General features: G+C 36.2%; 1 protein-coding gene across 1 annotated transcript in view; it reads left to right on the forward strand.

Annotated features, from left to right (window-relative positions):
- The window catches only part of ARHGEF38 (Rho guanine nucleotide exchange factor 38), a 121,195-nt gene that overhangs the window by 81,429 nt on the left and 27,607 nt on the right, over window positions 1–12,159 (forward strand). The window contains exons 6-7 of the mRNA XM_077755769.1: window positions 7,757–7,956; window positions 11,525–11,658. Of these exons, the coding sequence (XP_077611895.1) occupies window positions 7,757–7,956; window positions 11,525–11,658 (334 nt within the window). The remainder of the gene's footprint in view (window positions 1–7,756; window positions 7,957–11,524; window positions 11,659–12,159) is intronic.

Here is a 12,159-nt window from a genome sequence, read left to right on the forward strand (position 1 = left end):
TGAGATGTTCATATTTTCCTAATAAATTGACAGTGGCTCTTTAATTAGCAAGTATATTAACACACTTTCTGCTTGACGTGCTATAAATAATTCTTCTAGCTTATCATCTGACTTTAACATAGTTTATGGCTGCTTCTGCTTCTGTTTTTGTTTTTATCCATACAGTATTACAGAGCTAAATTTTAAAATAGATCTATCACTTTTTTCTGCCATGGGTTTTAGATTTTTGTCTGTGCTTAAAAACTCCAAGACTGTTTTAAAATGTAATCTTCCTGTTTCCTTCAAATTCTTATGTTTCATTTTTAACATTTAGAACTTTGATCTATATGGAAATCATTTTTGGTATAAAGAATTCATTAATATTATTTTTTTTTAGATGGCTAGATAATCATCACAACACCTGATGTTGAATAATTTATTTTTTTCCACAGAGTAGGAATGCCATATTTACCATGTCCTTAATTTTCATACATACTTGTATGTATTTCTGGATTTTCCATTTTGTGCTATTCTTTTGTCCATATATGTACAATACCAAACTGCTTTCAGTTTTGCAGCTTTCTATTTTAATATAACTACAGTTGACCATTAAGTGGCATAGAGATTGAGGTGCCAACTCTATGCAATTGAAAATCCATGTAAAACTTTTGACTCCCCCAGAACTTAACTACTAGTGGCTTACTGTTGGCGAGAAACCTTACTAGGAACATAGTCAATTAACACATATTTTGTCCATGTATTAGATACTGTATTCTTATAACAAAGTAAGCTAGAGGAAAGAAAATGTAATTAAGAAAATCATAAAGAAGAGAAAATATACTCAGTATTGTACCATATATTTAAAAAAAATTCATGTATAAGTGAACACGCACAGTTCAAATCTGTGTTTTTCCAGGGTCAACTGTAATCTCAGCCCAGTATTCTTCATCTTCAGAATTTTCTTGGATATTCTTGCATGTTTCATTCTTTAAAATCTTTGTCTTTTTGTTAAAATTTTATGTACCATGGTTGAAAAAGCCAAATAGTTCTACAGGATTTGAGAAAAATAGCAGTCCCCTCTTCTCTTACCTGCTTCTTAAGGACATAAGTATTTTCACATCTTTTAGTTAATATTTTGGTATTTACCTTCATCAATCTAAAAACATTTGGTTTATCCTTTTCTTAAAGTGTATTTATTTATTTTGGAGACACACACGCGCACACACACACACACACACAGAGTGCATGCACACATGCTAGCAGGGGAGGGGCAGGGAGAGAAAGGGAGAGAGAGAATCCCAAGCAGGCTCTGTGTTGTCAGCACAGAGTACAATGAGGGGCTCCATCCCATTAACGATGAGATCATGACCTGAACAGAGATCAAGAGTTGGTTGCTTAACCAACTGAGCCACTCAGGTGCCCCTGGTTTTTCTTGTTTAGGTATTATGTTTTGTCTTTCCCGGTAGAAGACAAGAATTTATCTCTCTCCCTATGCCATCTCTACTACACACACACACACACACACACACACACACACACACCCTCCACATTTCTTCATTCCTTTTATGCAGTTATTTTGTCATTTGGATTAGAGCCATAGTCAGTGTTTGATTTCTTATATTTGAGTATATCTAAGTAAATTTCTTTTCAAAGCTAAATGTTGGAAGAAACTGATTACTTGTTTTTCTGGGAGTTAACTATCATCTCCATTATTTTTTAAAAAATTTTCTTAGTTTCCTTTGTTCTAATCATGAATGCCACACACTCACAGCCAGTCATCTCTTAAGACAGCCGGATGCATTATGCAAGCTATCAACTTCATCTGCCTAAAAAAGCCTCTCCCTGAGACTTTCTGACCTGTTGAGTCTGGACTGGGTGACTGGGCACAGCTGTCTTTAAGGAACGCCCCTCCTGTCATCTTGGAGAATCTCTTTGCCTCTTTCAGTAGTTTCCTATATTTACCAAGAATGTAAAATCTTAGGCAATTTTATATTTCCCAAATTTTAATTTAGCCTCACACATGATTTAAGGCTTGATCAAGTATAGGATTCTAAGTTCAAAATCCTTCATCTTCAGAATTTAACAGAATTTAACAGAAAATTCATCATTTTCTAGCTTTCAGTATCACTACTCAAATCTGAAGCTTCTTCTGATTCTTCATTTGTTTGTACCCATTTGCTTGTACGTTTCTCTAAAGGATTGTTGGGCTTTCTCTTTGTCCCCAGTCGTCTCCAGTTTCATGAATTCCCAGGTGTGAATCCATTTCATCCATTGTGCTGGACATTCACCGAGTTCTTTCTTTCTTTTTTTTTTTTTAATGTGTTTTTTTTGTTTTTGTTTTTGTTTTTTTTTTNTAAGCCACCCAGGCACCCCTCACCGAGTTCTTTCAACGTGCTAACTCATGTCTTGTTCTTGAATTATTTTACTGATTATTTCCTCCCCAAGCCCAATTCTTGCTTTCTGGGACTCTACTTATTTCAATATTGGATCTTTTAGACCAGTCTTCTCTTTTTTTTTTTTTTTTTTTTACATTTTTCTTCTAGTTTCTATCCCTTTGTATTTTTTTGCTCTTCTTTCTGGAAAGTTCCTGAACATTTTCTCCAACACTTGTGAGATTTTCAGCTATTATCCTTTTAATTTCCAAGAGCTCTTTCTTAGTTCTCCAAATGATCTCACTTATTTGCATAGCACCCAAAAAAGTAGGCTGTTTCTTTGTTTTTAATGTTTATTTATTTTTGAGAGAGCAAGAGAGAGTGTGTGAGCAGGGGAGGGGCAGAGAGAGGGTGACAGAGGATCCAAAGGGGCTTGACATGAACTATGAGATCATGACCTGAGCCAAAGTCCAAAGCTTAACAGGCTGAGCCACCCAGACATCTTTAGGCTGTTTCTTAAACAGATTTTCAAGTAATTCTTCTTATTCTAATTCCCACCTCTCTCCTCTCTCCACTTCCAAGGGTTCTCAGGGAGTCTAATTAATGAATCTTTGGAGGAATGATTAAATGATTGCCTCTCCCTATTACTGATTCTCTCTGGTTTGAAGCTCTCTGGTAATGAATCAATTGCCATTTATTCATCTTCTTTGTATCTTTCTTTTTTAAAGTTTATTTATTTTTGAGAGAGAGAGAGGCAGACTGCCAGCAAGGAAGAGGTGGAAAAAGAGGGAGACAAAGAATTGGAAGCAGGTTCCAGGCTCTGAGCTGTCAGCACAGAGCCCTATGCTGGGCTCCAACCCACGAACTGTGAGATCATGACCTGAGCCTAAGTCGGTTGTTCAACCTACTAAACCACCCAGGCAACCCGTCTTTACATTTTCTAAAACTTAATAGTTCCGTATTTATTTTTACAACTGTTTTTTATTTATGTCAAATGTTATTTCATTATTATTTGTATAGCAATGTACAGCTTTTTTAAAAAAATTGACTTAAGGTATTTTAAAAGGAGAGTGAAATGAAAATAAATTCAATAATAGCATACATGGTTTGTAGCTACTATAAAATAAATATTAAATTTAGGGTACTTGTGGTCATAAAACAGAGGAAATTGAAAGTAATATGATCGATAGTTAACTGATTATTTTTCCTTCTTCTTGTTTTTTCCTTCTAATTAAGATGTATTGGTGTTCCTCAATGTTGTATATCTGATTTTTTGTCTTCCATCACAGTTTTTACAATGTTTAAATATTATTTTTATTTTCACTGTGTGACTGTTTTCTTGTATTTGTTGCGAAGCTCTTTATAGCAAAACTGGATGCTGCTAAAACAAAGCCAGCTGTGTTTACTTGACTTTGTAAAGTCCTAATAATTCACAATGAGATTAGTGTAGCTACTTATGGTACTAAATACTTGCCAAAGTATTCATGATAAGACAGAGGAAGAAGAAACAGAATTACAAATGAATGACTACCTTGGTTTTCAGCCCAGGGTTTAGGAGAAACTGTTATGTATTTGCTTACTTTCTGTTAGAGATGCATGTGATAATTGGGTGTTTGGCTGAGCTGGGTTATATCACGCATAGGACTCATTTGCCTCTCATAGTTATCAGTACTTAATCTTACTGGAAAGGATTAGGTGGGGTGAATGCCTGGAGTGTCATTATCTTAAAAGACATCCTCTATCTTTTCTACCATATTGCTTGTCTGTGTGATGCAGATATCAGAACATCATTGCTCATCACTTGGGCAACTGTCCAAAGTTCATGCCTCAGGGCAAAGTGTCTGGGAGATTTCTCGTTTTTGAGAAAGCCTTTTTAAATATTTGCATTTGACACTTTAAGAGAAAGAGTAATCATTAATAATTGTTATTATTGCCATTTGAAATATAAAAGAGTGAGAATAGAACTTTGATATCAGAAAGTAATGGGAAAAGAAGTAACGATAAGACTTGGACATACTAAAAGGCTGGGTTGGTGTTTTTGAAAATTCTTAAGCTCAGAGTTACAAGTATGGCCTTTAATACATCTTTTATTTTGTAATTAAAAATTTTAAATATGCACATAACAATAGACCACACTGAGAAACTACTAGAATTGGGTTTTCTTTTATTGAGTTGTTTGATTATATTTGTATTGTAAGGCCACAAGTCTAAACGTCTAAACCAAACTGACTCCATGACAGGCTTTAAGTTTCCCCTCTAAACTAGAAGGCCTGAGTTTCAGCTTCCCCGAAACTATCAGGTAGTTACACATTGCCCAAGGCAGGAGAAACCACCCTTGCAACACCCAATCAGGAAAGGCCAGTGACCACCCTCCACATTGTGAAGGGAGAGGCCTGGAGATAGAAACTATAGATAGGACCCTATTACCTAATGTTAAAGTTAACCTGTTAGTCACCGAACAAGACTCTAGGCTCGCTCTGTGATTGGTTGAATTTAAAGGTACTCTAAACGTTGTAATTGGATCCCGCCAAAAGTAACGAATACTCCAGACAATGTGTATGGTTAAACCCGCTGTCAACAATGTTGAATAATTATGATTGGATCACTGTTCCCATGTCACAACTTCTGTACCTCCTCCATCTCAAACCCCATAAAAACCCTACTCTGCCCTTGTTCGAGGCTCTCAGCATGGATCCATTGCATTGGTGAGGTCTGGGAGCCCGAGCTCAAGCCCGTAATAAAGCCCTTTGCCTTTGCATGCGTGACTCGGTCTCCCTGGTGGTCTCTGGTCGATAAGGATACTGCGATCTGGGTATAACAGTATATTGATGGCATTTTCAGTGATTTTTAGAAGACTAAATAAACAAATATTTGATGATAGTGAAAGGAAAAACTCAGAAGAAATTGTGATCATATTCATATAGATAAAATGATTTCTTCTCATCAACTTAATACCTTCCATATTCCTGACTTGTTCTTATTTAAGGGAATTATTTCTAATTAAGTGTCTAACCTGTTGTATTGTTGAAGAATCTCTGTTAAGATGTATATAAATCTGTATTTCATATTCAGATGTTTTGCTTTTAATACACAATCAGTTAGAAAATATATTTTTAGTTACTTTTTTACTTTTTTTTATTTTAGAGAAAAAGAAGGAGAGCACATAAGCAGGGGAGAAGGGCAGAGGAAGAAAGGGAGAGAATCTCAAGTAGGCTCCATGCTCAGTGCAAAGCCCAACACAGGGCTCAATCCCATGACCCTGGGATCATGACCTGAGCTGAAATCAAGTCAGATGCCCAACTGACTGGGCCACCCGGGTGCCCCTAGTTACTTGTTTCAGTATTCATAATAGATTTACATTTTTTCCCCATCCACTCACCCTGCCCTCTTGGAAACAAAAAAGATCTCTCTTTCCCATTCTCCCTCATTCCCTGCTTGCCATCCTGTCTCTTTACATCCCTTCCTCCCTTCACAATGGATTTTTTACAAGGGATTTTGTGTAAATGGGTAGAAAGTACAAGATAAATCATACTAAAGCAGCTCTTTACTCCCTTACAGACCTTTAATATTTACTTGGATTTTCCTCAAAAAAAAAAGTTGCCATTTGATTTGCTTCTTTCTTTGTGTTTATTATAGTATTAGCATTTTCTCAGCAAGTGATAAAGCTCCCCAGTCTAGTATTCAGGACCACTGTGCAATTTTTTGGGGAAAAAAATTCAATGCAAAATATAAGCACATTATAGAAAATCTGAAATCTATGATTTCAATCTACAAATATTCATTGAGAAAATACTGTATGTCAAGTTGGAGATATAGTGATGACAGACAAAGTGAGCATAAGCTGGTAAACAGGGAAACAAAATGATTGCAGATAGTTGATAAGTGTTACAATAAAAATAAAAATAGGGAGATGTGTCAGAGAGTGACTGGTGTGTGTATGTGGGCACGTACACCTGATAATCAAAGTTTCCTAGTTTCTCATTTATCAAATGAAGAGTTCAGTTAGATGGTCTATAAAGTGTTTTCAGGCCTTTTCTAATGATAAACTTTTCTAATTTTACCCAAAGTTTTTTAGATCCATTTCACTATTCCAGTGATGTGGTATGTTGTCTGTCTGTATTAATATTTAGAAATAATAATTGAGGAATAAGAAATTCACCTATTAGGATTTGAAAGCTGTCTATATTCTTATCTACTAAAAACAAATAAACAAAAACAAAAACAGAACCTCCCGAACAGAAACCAAACAAACAAAAAACCTGAAGGATGACGAATAAGTATATCTGTCCACCAGAAGGAATTCAAAGCACAGTTTCTATCCATGTCCATTTACAGTGTGTCTTTACCTGCCTCTTGGCATAAAAAGGCTTTTGGAAACCTGACTTCTCACTAAAAAATGAATGGGTTGGACAACGACATGACTAAGCTTCCAGCTTTTTTGCTTCCTGTGAACTGCTTAGCCCATTGGAATGGCACTATTCTCCTCTCAGAGCTCCTAAAGAGTCAGGTATGAGTGCTCACTTTTATGTAGCCATTTGAAGATCTGTGGGGTGAGAAGAATTCCACGTTGAAAATCATGCAATGTCATGTGATAGCAATGAGTGGTGATAGTGGTGGCATTAATGATATTCAGAGAACTGCTGCATTTATTATAAATGTCTTCTGGGAACTGTGGTAGAGCCTCTGAAACATTATAAATTCAACAATTCAATTTGTTAGATGAGAGAAGACAATGCTTTCCTTCGACTAGACTTTGCAAGTCATGTCTTTAAATAATGAATTTATTTTCCTCACTAATAATCACAAAAATATCTTCAGCAAAATGTATTTTCCTTGGTTGTCATAGAAAAAATGCATTCTGAATTGTTTCCCACTATTATTATGAATCTTGTTATATTAAAAAAAAAAAAGGTGAGTGGAACATGGATGGAAATCCTGCTTTCAGTCTTTTCTGGTGGATAGATCCAGTCATGTGTTTTCTTTACGGTTTTTGCTTAGTAGTAGGATGTTTTAGTCTGGCTTCTTTCTGTTATCCACTGTTCTTGCTTCATTTTTAGAAATTGTAAACAGGAGCACCTGGGTGGCTCCGTTGGTTAAGCGTCCAACTTCAGCTCAGATCATGATCTCACGGTTCATGTGTTTGAGCCCCACATCAGGCTCTCTGCTGTCAGCGCAGAGGCTGCTTTGGATCCTCTGTCGCCTTCTGTATCTAGGCCTCCCCACCCATTCTCTCTCTCTCTCTCTCTCAAAAATAAACATTTAAAAATAAAATAAATTGTATGCAGCCAAATGGAGGAAAAATAAAGGAGAAAACAGTTTCAGGATTAATCATAAAAATCATTAAAATGAAAAGGAGTTAATAAAACAAACGTCTATGAAACTGATATTATTTATCTCTGTTGTAGGGGCAAGTCAAACTTACTGGACATGGGCTCTTTGATGATCAAACCAATCCAACGTGTAATGAAATACCCTCTACTGCTCTGTGAACTCCAGGGCTCTACCCCGCCTTCTCACCCAGACTTCAGGGTGCTCGGGGATGCCTTCACTGCAGTGAAAGACATTAATGTGAACATCAATGAACTGAAAAGACGGAAAGATTTAGGTAAGAGGAGACATGATGAATTGAGTGTTCTTTGTGATTGGACTGTTCTGCTTATGCTTCTGAGAATCAGAATATATAAGTAGTTCTAGAAGGTACAGTGATCATGATCATTTGATATCTAGAGTTAGAGGCTACAGAGAAGAGTGTGGTGTTGTCTGGGTTCAGGACGTCATGAGGTACACAAAAAATGACAATTTTTAAAAATGAGGCAGCCCTATACTCGTCCTCTGTTGATCACTGCATGCCTGGTGACATACTGTGGGCTGAAGAAACCATAGCACATAGGCTTCCTGTCACTGGCGGTATGTGTGGTAAGGAGGAGACATGGCATGGCCAAGTGGCTCGAGTGGTGGGAAGCTAGAGCTAATACATAGAGCTCATCTGGTTCTGGAACATAAAGAATGGAGATTTTATAGCAATAATTACCTCCCTGAAGGGAACAGGTCTATTTCTTTCTCAAATAAACAAATTACCGTTAAGCATTTGTTAGCTAAGATGTAAAATATGTGTCTGAAGAGGAATGTAGATTTCAAAATAGGAGGCACAATTGCATGTTTCCTATCATCCCAGATGTATTGCATTGTATGCATTGGGATAGATTGTGGGTCTTCCCTCAGTGTGATTTGTGTCCATAAGTTCTTAAATGGCTTTGTATTTCTAACATTAAAGCACAATTTAGCATTAAAGCAATGGTAGGACTTTGGAGCTAACTGTTCCAACAATTTCGTTTATTTTTGTTTTTATTTTATAATTTTTATTAAAAAATAGTATGTTATGTATATTAATAAATTAAAATTATAAAGANTATCTAGAATATATAATTACTACTATTATTATTTTTTTAATGTTTTATTTATTTCTGAGAGGTAGAGAGAGACAGCGTGAGCAGGGAAGGGTCAGAGAGAGAGGGAGATACAGAATCTGAAACAGGCTCCAGGCTCTGAGCTGACAGTCAGCACAGAGCCTGACACAGAATAATTACTAATATTAAATCAATAATAAAAACATTCTAATACAGAAAAGATTAATAATAAAAGTAATCCATTCAGAAAGAAGAATAAATGTTTATTTTTTTCAGGAGAACAATACATTTTAATTTATTTAATTTACTTTTTAAAATTTTTTTTTATTTTTGAGAGACAGAGACCTAGCATGAGCGGGGGAGGGACAGAGAGAGAGGGAAGCGATATACCATTCCCATCCTATCAGATTGGCAAAAGGATTTTTAAGGCATAATGTTAAGTGCTGAATCTCAATCTGCCGGTCAGAACGTACTGAGAATCATTACTTTGGAGAACAATTTGACAATATCTAGTAAAGCTGAAGATGCCCATACCTGAGACCAGAAAATCAATTTCTAGGTATTTGAGAAACTCTTGCCTTCATGCTCATAGAGAGATATACTACTAAACTAGTATTGTTCATAAAAGCAAGAAGAAAATGGCTTACCTATTTATCCAGATAATGGATAAACTATGTATTGTACACTATGATACCATGAGAACATAAAAATTAAAATACATGTATCGATTGTATAAGTCTGAAAAACACAATGTTGTTTTCTAAAAAGTAAATTCGCAAGTGACAGAAGAATATGTATGTAATATGGTGCCATTTTCATAAACATTGAAAACATTCAAAATAATACTATGTACTATGTGAATCCACACATATATAATAAAGGCATAAAAGTCGATACAGATATAGTAAACCCTATCATTTAGGATCATGATTCCCTTAAGGGATCGAAGATGGGGATCAGAGAAACTTCAATTGTTAAGAGATTTTTTTTTATTTTTAATAAAGATAAGCAAGGCAAAATGTTAAGATTTGATAAAACTAAAAGACAGCTAATAGCTGTTATTCTTTTTACTTTTGTTTGCTTAAACTATTTCAAAGTGTTAAAGTGAAAAATTTTTCCAGTGCTTTGATTCTAGTTTACATAGCTGACATTTCATAAGTTTTCTTCAGATTTTCTATGTGATTTTTTTAGATAATTTTTTTAATGTTTATTTCTGAGAGAGAGCAAGACAGAGCATAAGCAGAGAAGGGATAGAGAGAGGGAGATGAATATGAAGCAGGCTTCAGGCTCTGAGCTGTCAGCACAGAGGGGTTGAGGGGTTCAGACTCATGAATCATGAAATCATGACCTGAGCCAAAGTTGGTCGCTTAACTGACTGAGCCAACCTTGTGCCCCTCTATATGGTTTTCTTTTTTCCTATTTTCTTCTTTCTCCTTCTTTTCCTACTTTCCTGCAACATGCATGGCACTACAGTTTGCTGGGATTTGTTTTTAAACTTAATTTTATATCATGAACATTTTTCCAATTAATACTGGCCTTCTTTTTAATGGCTCCCTAGTATTCTATTTCTGAGTGTGTCATAATTTATTAAACTAGTCCTCTATGGATAAACTTTTTTATTGTTTCCAACATTGTGCTATTAGGAAAAAAATGCTGTAGTAAACAAAAGTTTGTATGCTTGATTATGGAAAACAGATTTTCTGCATGACTTCCTGGTCATAGATTATACTTTTAGAAGTTTGTGCCAAATTGTTCTCCACAAAAACTGCATTGGTTTAATCCTCACCAACAGTATATTAAGATTACCCATCTCTCCACACCATTACCAAAACTGAATGTTAGAAATATTTTACATTTTGGGGCACCTAGGGTGGCTCAGTTAGTTAAGCATCTGACTTCGGCTCAGGTCATGATCTCCAGCCCTGCATCATGCCCTCTGCTGTAAGCCCAGAGCCCGCTTTGGATCCTCTGTTCTCCCAGCTCTCTGCCCCTCACCCACCCAAGCTTTCTCTCTCTCTCTCTCTCAAAAATAAATATTTAAAAAACAGAAAGAAATATTTAACATTGTAAACAATAAGGGAGGTGAAAATGATTTTAAAGATAAAAAAGTAAAGCTCAGAGATGTGACTCATCTTACCCCAATCTCTCAGCTAATGGAAAGCCACTCTAGGGTCTGAGATCTCCTTATGTTGGATACAGTTTTCTCACGTAGGGCATGATGCTTCATTCTAGATACTGAAGATAATAAATGTATTATCTGAGAAAAAAGAAAACTTTTCTTCAGTTTCAGGGATTTCTTTAATGTGAGAGATAAATGAACCTTGAGCTTTGAGGAGCTCAAGCTGTTGGACAGCTGAGTCTCTGGTCAGCGGGTTGGGCAGCTGGCGTTATGACTGGGCAGGAGCACCGGATCATATTGCATCTGCATCAGAAGGTCAAAAATATAGATTTCTGGGTGGCTCAGTCAGTTAAGCATCTGACTTCGGCTCAGGTCATGATCTCACGGTTTGTGGGTTTGAGCCCCGTGTCGAGCTCTGTGCTGACAGCTAGCTTAGAGCCTGGAGCCTCCTTCGGATTCTGTTTCTCCTTCTCTCTCTGACCCTCCCCTGCTATCACTCTCTCTTTCTCTCTCAAAAATAAATACGCCTTAAAAATTTTTTTTAAATAGATAGATTTCTATCTTAAATACTGATCTTAAGTATTTGGATGAAACATACATTCTATGTTGCATGTGTTCAGATCTGTGATTTCATTCTTCCATTTCAGTTCTAAAATACAAGAAGAATGATGAGGACGAATCACTTAAAGATAAATTGTCTAAACTAAATATTCATTCAATTAGCAAGAAATCAAAAAGAGTGACAAATCATCTAAAGATTCTGACCAGAGGAGAAGCACAGGTAACTTTTCTTCTTGGGCCACATATGTTCTCCTGGGGGGGAATGAGTACTGATATTTTTGTCTGGTTGTTATCAGAGCTGTTTCTAGAACATTGAGAGCCACGCTAGTTGCCTGATGCTGTTCCTTTCTTTCTCCTTCTTTTGGGGGAAATGGAGTGGGGGTGGTTTTGATGCTATTTTAGCCGTGGTACTTCCTTCCACTCAAGAAGGAAAGGAGAGAAAAGGACATGAGGACAGGGTTCAAGAAGGATGTCCCAGAAGTCCTGACCATCAACCTGTGCAGTCTCAACCAAGGCAAAGTTGTTCCTCTGTTCATCTTATCTTTATTTCACCTATATAAAAAAAAGGAGGCTTAGGTGTGCATCTTAGCATGATTTTTTTCCTATCCTTATCTTCTTCCTCTCTCCCACCTCCCATGCACATTAAATTACTGGATAATTGTTCTGTGATAGTTCATTAGCCTAGTTTGAACCACTTTCATCTCGACTCTTAACAAATAAT

The sequence above is a fragment of the Crocuta crocuta genome, unplaced genomic scaffold (assembly GCF_008692635.1).
Source record: "Crocuta crocuta isolate KB4526 unplaced genomic scaffold, BGI_CrCroc_1.0 scaffold92, whole genome shotgun sequence".
NCBI lineage: Eukaryota > Metazoa > Chordata > Mammalia > Carnivora > Hyaenidae > Crocuta > Crocuta crocuta.